Source organism: Mastigoproctus giganteus, chromosome 5 (genome assembly GCF_048544385.1).
Source record: "Mastigoproctus giganteus isolate SK-2022 chromosome 5, ASM4854438v1, whole genome shotgun sequence".
Classification (NCBI taxonomy): domain Eukaryota; kingdom Metazoa; phylum Arthropoda; class Arachnida; order Uropygi; family Thelyphonidae; genus Mastigoproctus; species Mastigoproctus giganteus.
This window is the reverse complement of record NC_143579.1, coordinates 207,500,128-207,517,639: the sequence shown is the minus strand read 5'-3', so window position 1 is coordinate 207,517,639 and position 17,512 is coordinate 207,500,128. Positions and strand designations below refer to the sequence as shown.

Genomic DNA, 17,512 nt, shown 5'->3' with positions numbered 1-17,512 from the left:
CTTTAATTACTTATTGAATGTTTACAAGCCATAATTAAAGGTAAAATAAATGTTAGTCAGAAACACAAAAAAATACAGAGGCAGTGACAGGTCCACATGCAGTACTGTATGTGGTGCTGACAAATGTGTCATTAAGAGGTGGGTAGAGCATAAACAAATTTTGTCCCTATGTGCTACTTATTGAGTCCCCCACACTAATTGTCATGTTCTTTTGTTTAAGGAGACAGAACTGATCTGCTTATATATATATTTAAAAAAATTGCAGATGGTAAAATTTAGGTATACAAATAGAAAATTGTGTTCTGAAATCAGCAGTTGATAAAGGGATCACTTTACACATCTCTCCCTCTAGATCAGTGGTGGCTGGCAGCTTTTTCTACCTTATGAGCTACTCTAGAAATAAACAAGGTCTTAAGATCGACCCATCAATTTTTTACAAGTGTTAATAAAAATGTAGTAGAATTATAATTTTTTTAAAAAATATACACTGGTGTTCAAAGAACGTGAAATTCACCTGGAATTTCACATTTCTAACTCTTTTTTGCGATAGTATGTTTCATTAATGACTAAAATCACAAATAGAAATATAAACAAAAGATATTTATTAACAGTTAAGGCAAAGCAAAGTAATATTTGACAGGTGCTCTCAAAATATTCCAAAATGAGCATTTGCAACCTTTATAAAACAGTTTTGGTAAACATGACAATTATGGCCGAAATGTTATCAGAAGCCCCCAATTTGCTCCAGTTTATCATTTTAAATGGAAAACAAAATGAAAAGTTCACCAGGTGCAAACTAATGGAACTACAGGATGCCCATTCTGGTCCAGAGGGTGGGAGTTGAAATTGGGTGGTCGGGTGAGCCACCAGGGTGGGGGAAGGAGACTCAACTATGGTGGAACGTGCTTTTTGCAGCTCTGTGGGATACTGACACTGGCCATTACCCTAATGGCCAGTGTCAGTTTCCCACACCATGCCAGCTAGGAAAAGCTACAGCGTCAGCTTGGATAACCATGAGGCTTTTGAGAGCCTGCATAGCCATCAGTCTGGCCAGTGAAGAGGCTAAGATAGAACATGCAATTAATAATAACTTTCATTCACACAATTTTACTTTTTATAGCTTTTGTCTTATACTCTATTTTCTTTTATATATTAGATTAGATATCAACCAGGGTGTTTCGACAGGTGTCTTTTACATAGAAAAGATTTGACTTACTCGTCATACCTCTACATATTACGTAGAAAAGCGTGCACAGGGGTTGGTGAGCAAAGGGCGAAGCCCCCCCCCCCTAGTATACATTAAAAAAAAATAAATAAATCATTTACCAAAATAAGATGAATATAAAATGGAAATACCAGTGGGATTCATAGTAGAAAATTAAGTTATGCAAATATTGAACAGGTCAAGTAACAGCATAATTTTATAAAATCATTGAAAATTTTGGAAATGGTTCCCTGTATATCTCAATAGAAGACAGCCTAGATCAGGAGTGGCAAACCTATGGCACATGTACAAATTTTTTGGGCACGCGGAATTCAGAGCATCCGAATAAAATTTCAAACTTCGAAACAACATCACTCTAGGAATCCACCTTGAGCTGTGACCTGTGCACACCCATTCTCTCTGCCAGGCATGTAGTGTTGTCCCACCAATCAGTACATAGCCATATTCATGTAGTGACTTGTTTGAAATTGGAGGGGTGAGACATACTGATGAACTTGTGATTAAATGTCTTGAATATTGCCTTATGAGAGGCACGTGAGGGTAGTTTTTTTTAAAAGATTTAGCCAATTTTGGAATGCACACTTAAAATGGTTTGCCCTCCCTGGCCCAGGTTCTCACTGCAATATGTGATAGTTCTGTTGACAAAGTAAAAAAAACCAGTGATAATTTTTTTATTCTTCCTAGGACTGGTACAGGTTTCGGTTGACTTGAGAGGGCCAGATGGTATGTGATTGGTAGATTCATTAAGTGTTTAAAAAAAAAAGTTGTGTGGTAGGTTTCATTGTTGAGTTGCTAGTGGTGAGTGGGTGTAATTTCCATTTTGCTAACCAGTTGTTATCTTGAAGTGGTACAGGGAGAGGGGTTTGGTGTTTTCCCATTTTAGGAACGACAGTTCCCAACCCAGTAAAGGTTTTAATGAAGTATAATTGATGAGCAGTAGATGAATAGGTATTTAAAATTATAAGAAAATATCATAACCTATTTATGTATAGGTTATAGTATTTTCTTATAATTGTTAAATCTTATTTAGGTCCGATTTGTAGATCAGAGAGCTCTTATGATTTTTGATCATACGTAATTAATGTGAGTGTGAAAAGACAACTTTTGTTCAAGGAACACAGAACAGATGAGTTAGTAACTTTCTTGATGTCACAGGGGTTAGGGTCACACCTGCTGTAAATAATGATGATTCCAGACCAATTTACCATTATCTACATTCTGATATATTTATACAACATTGTGTTATAAATGCAAGTTGAAACCTCACACTCAGTATTTGCAATATTTAAAGTTGATTATGCACAGTACAAGAGATGGTTGTATTATGTAGCACATATACATATGTGTATATGTGCTACATAATACACTTTAGACTTTTTAGACCAAAACTCTTTAGACTAACTAAAGAGTTTTGTTTTAATTTTATCATTTGTGTGTGTGAAAAAATGTTTTGGTCTTAGGTCCTTATTTACATAAAGACCTAAGACCAAAAAAATTTTTCACACAAATGCTAAAGAGGAGGATTTCAGTACATTTATAGTAGAGTTTTGGCCATTAGTTTAGCATTTAGTTGTGATTCTGCTGAATGGAAATTAAGGGAAGGGGCTGGCAGAAGTTTATCAAGCTCTAACAGGGAGATAAGTGATTTTGTAATAGCTGAGAGAAAAGTGGAAGAGAAATTGCTGAAGTTAAACATAAGAGAACCTGGGATGAATGAGATCTATTCGGCTATAATAAGGGAGGCAGTGAAGGAAGTAAGCAAACCCTTAGCCATAATTATGAGAGCATCCTTGGATTCAGGGGAGGTCCCCATGGAGGGGAGATGTGTGAATGTTCCCACAATTCATAAAGGGGGGGTGAAAGGGTGACAAGTAATTACAGACCTGTTAGATTAACTTCTGTTGTAGGGAAAATAATGGAATCACTGCTAAAAGAAGTAATGCAGAAACAATTAAAGTTTAACACTGATAAATGCAAAGTACTGCATATGGGTAGCAGTAACCCCAGAGTAATGTACAACTATGTAGTACTTTACTCAGGGTAATTGAAAATGAAAAAGAGCTTGGGGTGATTGTTCAGTCATATATGAAGTTCTCTGAGCAGTGCAGTCTGGCTGCTAGTACAGCTCATGGGGTTTTGTCAATGATATACAGGAATTTTGCTAGTGGGGATTGATTGCATATAAGGCAATGGTCAGGCCACAGCTTAAGTACTGCACACAGATCTAGAGACCTCCTTTTAGGATGATGTGGAGCTGTTGGAATGAGTACAGAGAAAGCAACGAGATTGGTGAGTGGAACAAAGGGTGCATTTACCAAGAAAGGAAGTGCCGCCGTAGCCAGGAACAGCAGTGCGTAGCACACGCTTCTTGATTAGACCGGGGTTCGAGCCCATGACCACCAAATACAGAGGATGCGGAAAGATCAGGTAATGACCACCGCATATCCCGGAGCAATATGGCCTTAGTTGCTAATGCTCCTAAAAACCAAATAACAACAACCAAGAAAGGCTTCAGTTCTAAAAATTGCAGCATCTGGAGACTAGGCACCTGTGAGGTGATCTGATTGAGGTGTTTAAGTTTGAATGGTTGAGCAAGTTCAGACTACACATAAGGGGGCACAAATTCAAATTGAGGAAGAATGGTTGCAGAATAAATACGTGGAAGTTGGCTAAAAGCAAACAGTAGGTTGATCATTTGAACAAATTTACATCTGTCGTGTGGAAGCCAATAGTTTAAATAAATTTCAAGCAAGAACTAGACAAACTATTGGAGAGAATGAATAAGTTGAATGGGAAGTGTTTTTTTTTTTTTGCTGATGCTGTATAAACTTGCTTTCTTGAATCATTTGCCACTGCTAACGTGACTAGTTTATAAAAATTCTTCATTCATGTTGTAACTGTGAATACTATTAGTGACAGTTTGCTTTTTGAGAATGTTGTGTGAGCAGAATTTTTGAGGTCTTTATGTTGACTGTAGAAACAGAAGTGTTTACTACCAAATTTAAAATAGTTTAATAGTGCTTTCTGTCAATAATCAAAAATGGTTCAAAAAGAGGAATTTCTATAATGAAATACACAAACTTATAGAAATGGGCATTGTTCCCTTTCAAATAGTAGTCAAAGGGGTATATGCTTATTTCAACAATTCTTCCCTTGCTTGAAATATTTTTTAACTCTTCTTCAGAGTCTGAGTTGCATTCTTTTGAATATTGTCTATTTAAAATCACCTGCCTTATTAATTCTTTCGAGTAAGGCAGGTGGTTCAGCAGAAATTCTTTTTTTGGCATTAAACAAAATATGCTTTGCAAACTGTGAGCTAGAGTAAAGTTACCAATCATTAGGCCACAGTTACTCCATTTACATCACGTGGAATCTTTCAAAATTCTTCAGCATTTCCATATAATGTGGAACAGTGAATCTTCATGTTTATAATTAAACTGATATTTTGTAATTTAGGAATGTCAGAAAGATAGTAAATTTTTACAAGCATCACATTATTAGAACTGATCAGAAAGCTGTATTTAGACATTGTATAAGTGCAAAGTGTGTTCTTTTGATCATTGAAAAATAAAAGTTTTGATATACTTCACTTACCTGAATATGATTAACTGTTGTCCCCCCAGAACTGGATTAATCCTTGTTTTCTTGCATAAAACTTCCTTAAAGTTTGCATAATTGCTACAATGGTGGGCCACCATCGTTTTAATTTGGGAGAAGAGGAAGCATGTTACAATTACTTAATGTATATGAAAGACACAGCTCTATAAAGTTACTGGCCAACACAAATCAAAGTGCAATGCTGGAAGAACCTTATAAAATAAGAAAGAAATACACTGAACAACAAATTTTGGGTCATAACTTGTTAGCCTTAAAGCCATTCTCTCAACAACCTCTGAATATTAAAACTCAACTGCCCATCTGCCTAAATTTTTTAGGTCTTGCTGCAGTAGTTTGTCTTGATTCCTATCATCCTGCCAACTTTGTATCATCTGCAAAGTTAAACAATAAGCTTGATACGCCTTTTCCCATATCATTAATATTATAAACAGTGTAGCAATGAATTCTGAGCGACTCGGCTAATAAACGTTAGTCCAAGAAGAACAGTGCCTATTTATAACCACCCTCTGCCTCCTTCCACTCAACTATTCCTTTATTCATAGAAGTGAATTGCTCCCTAATGCCACACTACTCCAATTGGTATTAGTATTGGGTATAGAGTGCAAGGATGCTACAGACTTTATAGTAATAGCCATATAGTGCAAGGAAATGACTGCACTGCCAGAAAAAAAAAAAAAGTATATATAAAAAAAAAAAAAAAAAGTATATATATAAAAAAAAAAAAAATTATTTGCTTCATCCCCTCATATAGGTAACTATCCAGTTGACCTTTGAATTCAAACTGTCAGCCTCAAGTACCTGCGAGTCAACTCGCTGGCTAAAAGAAAACTTCCTACAACCTACTAAACATCTTCCCCTGTAATTTGAATTTATGCTTCAGAGTTATGGAATTCTGCCTTCATTCATTTTTATTAACCCCTCTCAGAGCCTTGTAAACTTTAATCAGGTCATCTCTGAGGTGCCTGGTTGCCAAGCACTGTGGCTCGCATAATTGGAGTCTTTCCTTTTACGGTCGCCCTTTTGCTGATCTCACCATGCAAATTGCCCATCTTCGAACCCTTTCATGAAGTTCAATGTCTTTTTCTCAGATGAAGTCTCCATACTTGAACACAGTATTCCAAATGTGGTCTTATAATTGCCTTATATGGGGGGGGGGGTCTATGACTTTCATATCTCTGCAGAATAATGTTCAATATATCATCGATAGGACACCATGGGCTTTCCTGGCTGTTTGCACTACTCAGAAAACTTTATATTCATCCATATTATAACTCCCAGATCCCTTTCTTTCTTTAATGTTTTAAATTCAACCCCAACAAGTGTATGATTTATTTTGCGGTTGCTAATCCCCAAGTGTAAGACTTAAACTGCTGCATTAAAACAAAGCTACCACTTTTATAACCATTCTCACTGCCTGTTTAAGTCATTATGAAAGAGTGCTGCTTGGTCATCATCATCAGCCATTTTCAATCCACTGCAGGATGAAGGCCTCTCCAGCAACTTTCCAGTTCCTTCTGTTTTGAGCACTGGCCATCCATTTACTACTCAAAAACTCATGAATTTCACTATCCATCTCTGCCTTTGTCTTCCAGGTTTTCTTCTAGCTCCTCTTGGGTACCATTCTGTTATTTTCTTAGTCCATCTGTCATCATGTCTTCGAGCTATGTGTCCTGCCCAAGACCATTTTAGTTCTTTAGTTTTGATAAGAATGTCCTTTACTTGAGTTTGCTGCCTAATCCATGTGTTTCTCTTCTTATCTAACCGTCTGATTCCCAATATAATTCGTTCCATTCTTCGCTGTGTAGTTCTTAGCTTCTCTTCCATTCTTTTGGTGAGTGCCCAAGTTTCACTTCCATAAGTCATGGTGGGGAGTATACATTGATTCATTATTTTACATTTCAGACAAACTGGGATATTTCCTGAATGCTATCCATCCAAAATTTATTCTTCTCTTGACTTCCAGCCATTTATCATTATTACAGCTAATAACTTGTCCCAGATAGGTATATGACTCCACCTTTTCAATTACTGCTCCTTCAATTATTATTTCCCTTTCCGTGGCATACTTGTTCATCATTACTTTTGTTTTAGCCATATTCATTTTTAGTCCAAAATCCTTACTAACTGTGCATAACTGATTAAGATTTTCCTCTAATTCTTTGGGATCGTGGCTTATGACCACAATGTCATCTGCAAATCGTAAATGGTTTAGGTACTCTCTGCTCACATTGACTCCTTTCTGCGACCAGTCTAATCTTCTGAAAGCTTCCTCAAGCGCAGCAGTAAACAGCTTCGGAGATATTGTGTCTCCTTGTTGAACTCCTTTCTCGATTTTAAATTTGCTACTGTCTTTGTCTATTCTAATAAAGGATGTAGCACTCTCATATATTTTCTTCAAAATCGTAATATATGGAGTATCTATGCCTTGTCTTTCCAGTGGCCAAAACATTGCCTTATGCTATATGGAGTCAAATGCCTTTTCATAATCCACAAATGCCAGGCATAATGGTGTTTTATATTCATTTGCTTTCTCCATTAGCTGTGATATTATGTGAAGGTGATCCATAGTTGAGAATCCTGTCCTAAAGCCAGCTTGCTCTTTCGGTTGATTCTCATCAAGTATTCTTTCTAATCTGTTAGTAATGACCCTTGTGAACAACTTGTAGATATGGGATAACAAGCTAATTGGTCTATAATTTCCAATTTCTGATTTATCTCCTTTCTTATGCAGCAAAACTATGATTGCATTATTCCACTGCTTAGGCATCACACATTTTCTAATGCACTTTGTGAAGAGCCTTGCCAGTTTTTGTGTTATGTCTCTTCCTCCCAATTTTAACAACTCTACAGTAACTTCATCTTCCCCTGGGGCTTTCCGATTCTTCATTTTCTTCAATGCATGTTCTACCTCATCAGGAAGAATATCGGGTATGTTGTATGTGTTGCTACTTTGCAATCCATGTTCCCCACTGCTGGTATCATTCCCTCGCTCCTTGTATAATTCTCTATAGTAGTCTTCTGCTATTTGAATTATGCCTTCTCTGCTGTTTATAAGTGCACCATCGCTATTCTTCAGTTTCAGTATCATTTGTCTTTCTGTATTACTGCTCATGGCTGCTGATTTAAATCCTTTGTTTTCCCTTAATGCTTGTTCTACTTTTCTTGTGTTAAATCTTCTTATGTCCTCTCTGAGTCTCTTTCTAATGGCTTTGCATAACTCAGTATACTCAATTTTCTCCCTGTCAGTGTTTTCTCAATTTTCTCAATTCCCTGTCAGTATACTCAATTTTCTCCCTGTCAGTTTTCTCCCAACAAGTGTATGATTTATTTTGCGGTTGCTAATCCCCAAGTGTAAGACTTAAACTGCTGCATTAAAACAAAGCTACCACTTTTATAACCATTCTCACTGCCTGTTTAAGTCATTATGAAAGAGTGCTCTTGGTGCTGCTCATTAACTACTCTACCAATCTTTATGTTGTCTGCAAATTGACATCAAGCCATCATTGTTGTTTATGAAAATCAGAAACAACAGTGGTCCAAGAACTGATCCTTGTGGAACCCCACTTCTAACTTTACACCAGTCTGAATATATTTATCACAACCCTCTACTTTCTGTCCTGCAGCTACCTTTCACGAGGGACCAAGCCAAATAAACTATGTCGAAATTGTTCCCTACATACAGTTCATGAGTGACCGTGTCTAAATGGCTACTAAGTTAGTTAAACATTTTCCCTTAACAAAACTATGTTGTGTGCTATTCAGAACACCATATCTATCTAAATGTTCCTGGATTCCATTTTTAATCATTGCCTCTAAAGTTTTCCCACTGAAGCCAGACTGACCAGTCTGGATTTGCCAACTCTGCTCTTACAACTATTCAGTGGTGATACATTGACATTTATCCAATCCAAAGGAATCTCTCCAGAGGCCAAAGATGCCCTAATAATTAATTTCAATGGTTCGATATACTCCCGAGCTGCCTCCCTCAAAATTAGTGAGTATATACCATCGACTCCAAGAGCTTTACTTACCTTTATGCTCAATTTTTTCTAATAAACAGTCATCTGTAATTTTGAAATCACTAATTTTATATGCACAGCCTCAAGGGTCTTTCTTCAGTAAACACTTCAATTCATTTGCAACATCAGCTGGATTGCCTAAGCCTTTCCCACACTCAGTGCACAAAGGTTTGACCTGATTTGATTTTTTTCTTCATTGTATTCACATACACGAAAAATTTCTTGGCCCCATACCTTGCTTACTCATATACAGCCTTGGCCTCTGTAACGTTTTCTGTGGTACTATTACAAATCAACCTGTAGCTGTTGTAGGCTTCAGTACTTTTCATCGCTCTGTAACTATCCCATGCTATTATATTGAGCAGCTCTGTATTCATCCATTTTGGCATTCTCTTCCTGCAATATTTTCTTAATTCTATGTATGCATTCACAGGGTCCTGAGCTGGATATCATAATTCTTCTCTTTCTTGGTGATTCTCACCCCTAGTACTTTCTCTAACATGCTGGTATAAATAATCATCTAGTTTATTTAAAAAAATTTTTCCTCATGGAAATATTTTGGGTTTTTGGGAAGATTGAAGTCACCCATAATAAGACATTCGTGCTTGCTTGTCCATTCCATCTGCATGTCATACTCTTCACTATCTTCTGGTCTGTAGATTACTTCAACTATAATTATACCTTTGCTTCCAACTAACTCACACCACACAGGTTCTATATAGGCAGACATAACTTCGGACTCAGCAATAGTTCTTTTCACACTCGGGCTGCTTTTGATAAGAAGCATGGCACCACCACCAATTCTATCTTTCCTAAATGCATTATATGTACCACAGTGGAACTCATTCCCAATTTCTGGGTGACACCACATTTCTGTTAGTTGTCCTAACCAGGAGTTCAAATTCAGCTATTTTATTGACAATGCTCCTAACATTACTATAGACACAGTTAAGACCTAAGTATTCTTCTAAAGCTGCATTTCCCAAACTAGGGTCTGCAGATCCCTAGGGGTCCATAGACCAGTTCCAGGGGGTCCACAAAACAGACCCTCTGGAACTGGTCAAATTATATATATAGCAAATATATTTCTTCTATATATATAGCAAATTGATGATAGATAAAGTTAATATTATATTTTTATGTAAAAATAAGAATAAAGTTGAGTTGTTTTAAACTTACAACTTTGAATTTTCTTTTCAGAAAACCCATGTTCATACATATATATACACACTTTTACAGCCCACAAATAAATATTTTTTCTTTTTTAGCTGTAACCAATTAAAAAAATTATGGCGGAAATGAGACTAAACTTTGAAGAAAGGAAATTCATTTCAAAGTGCTACTGGAAGTGCAAAGTTGTTTCATAAGGGAGTTTGAAAGAGATCCACCAACGCGGCTCACCATTGCTTGCATTAGAGATCGGTTTGAAGCAGAACGAACTGTTCACAAGCATAGTTCCGGAAGACTGCAGACGTCCACAAGCCCAAAAAGAGAAGAAACGTTAATGGAAACGTACCAATGTTTTCCAAAGAAATCTGTTCGGCAAGTGGCTAGCGAGATAGGCATTTCAAAAGATAGCGTTCATCGCATTTTGAAGCACAGACAATGGAAAAGTTATATTTCAACATTGGTCCATGACCTCAATGAAGATGATCCCGACCGAAGAACTGAATTCTGTGAGTGGTACCTGCCAAAATGTGCAGAGGACCCACAGTTTCCAAACAAGATTCTTTGGAGTGATGAGGCTACATTTAAATTAAATGGCTCAGTTAATCACCACAATTGCAGCTACTGGGCAACTGAGAACCTGTATGTTATGGAGACATGCCATGTGAACTTACCAGGAGTTACAGTGTGGATTGTCAGTGTTGGGCCTAATTGGATCTTTTTTGACTACACTGTAACTGGTGCCTTTTATTTGAACCTGCTGCAGGATTCCGCTGTTGTTGTTTTTAGGAGCATTAGCAACTAAGGCCATATTGCTCCGGGGATATGCGGTGGTCAAACACTGACCTTTCAGCATCCTCCGTATTTGGTGGTCACGGGCTCGAACCCCAGTCTAATCAAGAAGCGTGTGCTACGCACTGCTGTCCTGCCCACCTGGCTACGGAGGTGCCCACGCATTCGCGAGATGTTTGCAGATGAGGAAGACTTATTTCCAGAAGAATAGAGCCCCACTACCATCATGATGTAATGGTCTTTTTTGATGAAAATTTGCCGAACAGATGGATTGGGCGAAGAGGTAGCATTGAATATCCTCCTCGTTCACCAGACCTCATGCCGTTGGACTTTTTCTTATGGGGATACCCAAAAGATAATGTTTATTGCGCAAAACCGGCATTAATCAATGAAATGAACGGTTTTGTGATGTTTGCAACTCTGTAGAACTACATTGTCATCAGTGTCTGCACCAGAATGGCTACCAGTTTGAACACATGCGATACCTTAAAATAATTACACATCTGTTCTCTTTAATTTGAATTATAGATTTTACATGTATCTGAATTGAAACTGTATTAATAAACATTCAAAGTGTGTATACATTTTGAGCTATCACAAGTGTTCAAAGTTGAGGTTAATTAGGCTTGTTTCCCTACCTTTCTCATCCCGCTCATTTCAAATGTTGTTACCCTCAGAAAATCTTGCCACGTTGGCTGTTGTGGTCAGTATTTTCCATCGCTCTGTAACTATCCATGCTATCTCTATTTGACTGGCCAGCTCCTCATTCATCCATTTTGGCATCCTCCTCCTGCAATATTTTCTTAATGGCATATATGCATTCTTGACTTCTGTGATTTTTACTTTAAAGGTATTTCATAATTCAAGTGCTCTATAGTCCACCCAATTGATAGATGCCATGTACCTTAAACTGCAAAAGTTTCCTCTTCCGAAATTAAAATCCATACCTTTTGACTATTGCAACATCTTTCTTCATCATCCAACTGATGACTGTGTGATCAGTACCTTCCAGTGATTCCTGTATTTTAATCCCTGTGATATCATCTCATTCATGAGTAATGATGAGGTCAGGAATATTCTCACCCCTAATATTTTCACTAACATGCTGATAAAAATAATAATCATATAGTTTAAAAATTTTGTGCCCATGGCAAGTCTCCCTCCCATTTCTTCTAATCAGGGACAAGTTGAAATCACCCATAATAAGACATTCACACTTGTTTGCCCAATCCATCTGTGTAGAGACTCATCATTCTCTTCACAATCTTCTGTGATCATTCCCACTCTCATTATACTTTTGCTTCCAACTAACTCACACTACACTGATTTTATGCTGGTAGACGTAACTTCAGACTCAGCAAAAGCTCTTTTCATGCACAGGCTGCTTTTGATAAGAAGCATGACACCACCACTCTTATCTTCTCTAAGTACGTTATACATTCCATAGTGGAACTTGTTATCCCCAATTTCCAGGTGACACCATGTTTCTGTTAGTCCTAAGATTTGAATTCAGCCATTTTATTGAAAACCCTCCAGAAATTACTATAGACACAGTTAAGTATTTTATATGATTTATTACCCTGTTTTCCTAGCTTTATCTTCACACTCGTTTGAAACGTTGCTACCCTCAGAACGACTTATATATAAAGAATATTCTCACATCCAAAAGAGCAGGAAATAATATTTAATATATAAACAAAAATAAATAAGCCGGAGTTTTCAGAATGATGGGTTCCTTCATCAGCTAACGTTAATATACAAATACATTACAATGGAATATCAAATAATGCTGGGCGTGGTTATCTATTAGACAAGTCAAGCACATGCACGAGGTTGGTGAACATTAAATGGGTTACTGGACACAGTTGGACACTTGCTGCTGAGAATGTTGGGAGGGTACGTGGGACGTAAGACAACTGCCTCCATAACTGGGTGCATGCGCACACTTCTGTTGTGATTATATGTAGTGCTACAAGCCAAGATCGTTGACAGTAGTTATGTGACTGGTCAACGATCTCAACATCTTGTCGGGTGGGTCAAGGTTGTGTTGCCCAGACCAATAGTGTTCCGCAACTGCAGAGTGCCCGGAGTCAACAGATTGGAAGGCCCTTTCGTGTTCGGAGATGCGATCTTGCAACCTTCTAGCAGTTTCCCCAATGTAACAACTACTGCAATCAGGGCAAGTAACGTTCCTTCTATTTAACATTCACCAACCACGTGCTTCACTTGTCTAATACATGACCACACCTGGCATTATTTGATATTCCATTGTGATGTATTTGTATATGTTAATCAACCACTTCTTCAGCGATTACCAAGTAACTCCACAAAAACGATTCCAGTCTTCCTCCTTATAAAAACCTGGAAGTTATGTTTGGATCTAATGGCTCATTCTTAATTAAATTCTCATTCTTAATTTATTTAAAGATAGCAAATGTTCTATTCATGAATGTTGGGCTTTCTTCTGATTCTTGAGTCGGGTTAGGGCTGGTCCCAGACATTCAAATTGCAAAAGTGACCTTCAGCTTTGTTATAGAATGTAGCAATCTTGCTATGGAGATTTTATCCTGCGAATATGGTGTGAAATCAGCTTTGGTATAGCACCCACACATCACCAAACTATGATGGTGCTCACAGCACCCTAAAAGTGGGTGCATAAAGAACATTGGGGCCAATGAGCAACAGTTTGATAGGTTTGTTCTCTTTGGAAAAATTGATTTTTGAAGAATTTTCCTGATATCTTAAACTTCTCCATGGCTAGCCACAACTAAGCTTCAAGAAAAATCTTGTAATTGGATTGCTAGCAGTCAGTGGATCTTTCTTTTTGTCCGCCACATGATTCAATCTTGGATCTTTTCAATTTAGTCACATACCTTAGAGTGATAAAGATTGCATATCTGAAAACCTAGGTATGTGCTATCTTGGCGGAATTGTATAATTATCACTAGAAAGCAGTGTTTGAGACTTTTCTATGTAACTATAGGTACACAAATACAATATTTAATATGATGTTCCTCTGCCATTGTCAGATGTAGTTAAAAGTAATATTTGCTGCATATAAGTGGGGTGCTTCAGTGCTATATGACAGAAAGGGTAAATGATGCTATGTCTTCAGATCAGAGAGCTCTGTTGCTATCATTGACACCTGATCCATTAATTCTGTCATTGGGATAAGTTGAGTACCTTACCAAAAACATCCATCACTCTACTTATTAATTTGCTGAAAAAACTCCATGCTTTAATGTATATTTGTCTATGATTTCTTGGATTCCATGATATTTGGCTAGAGTTAAGTGCCATTTGATTTCTAGATATCAGTCATACAATTTTATTGTACTTATTTGCTGGAGTTTAAGATATTTTTCACAGATTTGGCTCCACTATAAATTTTACAGAAAACTTCTGAGCCATCAAAGAGAAATAAGAAAAAAACAGGCAGCAATAAAAAAGAAAGGTTAAGTACAAGAATAAATAGTGAAATTAACAAGTTGCCTAATAAAGGATTAAATGGTTAATTTTGTTTTTACTTTTGTGTGCCCTTAAGAAAAAAAAATAGTAATATAAATATGTTCAACTTTATATTTAGTAATATATATTTTTTTATTTTAATTTAGGCCACTTAAAAGGACCTTTTCATTCAACACCAACATTTCATAAAACAAAGTCCTGTAGACCCATTTTGGGATTCAGGGAAGCTGTAGCTCCATACTTGAAGGAAAGTTCAACTCATAAACCCTGGAGAAAATCGTTCCAGCAGAGAAAAGGAAACTATCCTCCTTTTACATAGAGATTTAAATTTCCTTATGCTGAATTTCTGTTACCTGTGACTACAATCCTGCTATTCTGACAAGCATGTACAGAGAGAGAGAGAGAATAATGAATATCAAATTATACTCCCCCAATTTTATATGCAGGTTTTTGATATTTTTTCGATAATAGCAGATTTTTCACATATCTGTAAAGAGCTTGGATGCTATCTGTTCACCTGCTACTTTATATAAAATTGTTTTATTAAAGAAAAAAAATCTGTATATATCTGTACATATATTCATGGAACTGAAATTAAATTATTTTAATACAAATGTATATAACTTTCTTTATAATAGCCATACTATACATATACTTTCACTAAAAAATGGCTTCAGAAAAATTTTTACAACAGAAAGTCCAACATTCAGTCAGTTCTGGTATAACACAGTACATATGTTGCTAAAAATCTCCGCATTATGGTATTTCACACATTAAAAACAATAGGGCTTATGGGCAAAATAAGGATAGGAGCAGAAAACTCAAAATGTTCAGTCTGGAAAGTAAAATACTAAAAAAAAAAAAAAAGTTTGAAACCCAATAAAATTGCTAACACAGGTTTAAACATCTTAAATTTCTAATAAATAAATAAATATAGCACTTTATCTTGACAAGATTTTTTTTTTTTTTTTTTTATGAAAACCCCAAACACGAGAGGTATTAGAACCTATAGTACTTAGTACTGTGCTTGGGTTGAGAATATGAGAAGATATTTTTTGACATTAGACTTGAACTTCTGCAGACTAATTTTCAGGAAAGACATATGAAGGAAGACTGTTCCAGAAAACTGCAGTTGATGAATAAACAAGGAAGATGAAAAGTTGGTTCGGTGAGTTTGAAGTTGGACAGTAAATGGATGTTGGCTGGTGGCAGAACGTGTTCAGACTGTTTTGAAAGAGAGAGTGTGGGAATTATAGAAGCCAATTCAGAAGAACAGTGCCTATGGAAGTATCTGTAGAAAAGGCAAGCAGCAGAAACAGTACATCTAAGAGAGACAGCGAGTGCAGAGACTCTGTTAGTGATGAGTCATTAATTAACCTAATTGCCCTCTTCTGAATGGAATCTAGAAGCCTGAGAGAGGTTTTGGAGGCACCACCCCAGATGTGGGAACAATATTCCATGGTAGGGGAGATTTGCGATTTATACAGAGTGAACAGCAGTTTTGGAAGAAAAGTAATGCTGAGAGCGAAAGAGAAAATCAAGTTTTTTAGATGCAGAGGAAGCAATATTTGTAACGTGCTTGTGCCAAGAGCGATTAGAAGTCAGTGTAATCCCCAAAAGAGATATATCATCTTGCCTAGAAATCAGATTGTCACCAGAGATAAGCATAGGAGCAGAAGTATCCTTTTTGCGAGATATAAGACAAGACTGAGTTTTAGAAGGATTGAAATCAACTAAGTTGTCTTTGCCCCACTGGAGAATTATCTGGAGATCGGCATTTAAGGAATTGGTAGCGGATATTCGAGAAGTTGAAGCTGATTGAGCAGGGCAAGGTTTCTCAAAATGCAATGTGCTATCATCAGCAAAACTATGGATAGGATTTCCAGTCAATGGAAGAAGGTCATTAATATACAAGAGAAAAAAATGGGGGAAACAACTGAATCTTGGGAGAAGTTAGAAGACAGGAGCCATCTATCAATCACTCTCAGTGAGCGATCAGAGAGAGAAAACTGGATAACCAAAAAAAAAAAAAAAAACAGTTGGCAAACCATAAGATGGAAGCTTGTTTAGATGACCTTTATGCCAAACACGATCGAAAGCCTTTGATATGTCTAGAGCAACTGCTTGTGTTTCACGAAACTTTTCCATTGAATCTGTCCATAAATGGGTAACATAAGCCAAAATATCACCAGTGGATTGACACTGATGGAAACCATACTGTCGATCATTGATCAGACGGAAGGTTTCTAGGTGGTTAATTGATTTCTCCATTACTTTAGAAAGAGTAGAAGTAATTGCAATGGGACGATAATTGGATGGGAGGGATTTGTCACCCTTTTTAGGAACTGGCTGGATATGAGCAAATTTCCAAGCAAAAGGAAAAACACCTTTGGAATAAGAAAGTGAAAAAAAAAAGGTGGCAAAGAACAGATAAGTTCAGGAGCACAGGTTTTGAGAACAAGTGGAGAAATACCATCAGGACCCAGAGCTTTCTTAGCATCAAGATTTGTCAAAATCCTTCAGACATCCTTTTGATGGAAGACCACAGGAGGCATTGAATGGAGCATGGTGGGAGGTGTTTTACCAAAATCATTAATACATGAGTTGGAAGAAAAATGGGATGCTAGCAGGTCAGCTTTATCCTTGGCCAAAGTGACAATAGAACCATCTGGTTTTGACAGAGGTGGGAGCAGAGATGGGCAAATGTTGCGGCCAATAGCTTTGGCAAGAGACCAGAATGCTTGGCTACCATTAGGCAAGAAGAAAGTTTTTGCTACTCTTAGCCTGTTCAAAATCTAGTTTGGACTGATTAATAACTGCTTTACAATTGTTGCAAGCTTAAGTGTAGGCAGAAAATGAAACTGAAGAATTGGAAACAAGCCAATTATGATATGCAACATTCTTCTCCTGAGCTTTATCCTTGCCCGAAGTGACAACAGAACCATCTGGTTTTGACAGAGGTGGGAGCAGAGATGGGCAAAAGTTGCGGCCAATAGTTTTGGCAAGAGACCAGAATGCTCGGCTACCATTAGGGCAAGAAGCAAGTTTTCTACTCTTAGCCTGTTCAAAATCTAGTGTGGACTGATTAATAACTGCTTTACAATTGTTGCAAGCTTAAGTGTAGGCAGAAAATGAAACTGAAGAATTGGAAACAAGCCAATTACGAAATGCAACATTCTTCTCCTGAACGGCCTTTGCACATTTATTGGAAAACCAAGGTTTA

The 17,512-nt window shown here is 37.0% G+C and overlaps 1 protein-coding gene across 1 annotated transcript in view; it reads right to left on the bottom strand.

Moving 5' to 3' along the window:
• Positions 1–356: 356 nt before the first annotated feature.
• LOC150086038 (DNA repair and recombination protein RAD54B-like) overlaps positions 357–17,512 on the bottom strand; it is a 354,517-nt gene continuing 337,361 nt past the window's right edge. Inside the window, exon 25 of the mRNA XM_090374778.1 lies at positions 357–388. Coding sequence (XP_090230904.1) covers positions 377–388 — 12 coding nt within the window. The 3' untranslated portion in view covers positions 357–376. The remainder of the gene's footprint in view (positions 389–17,512) is intronic.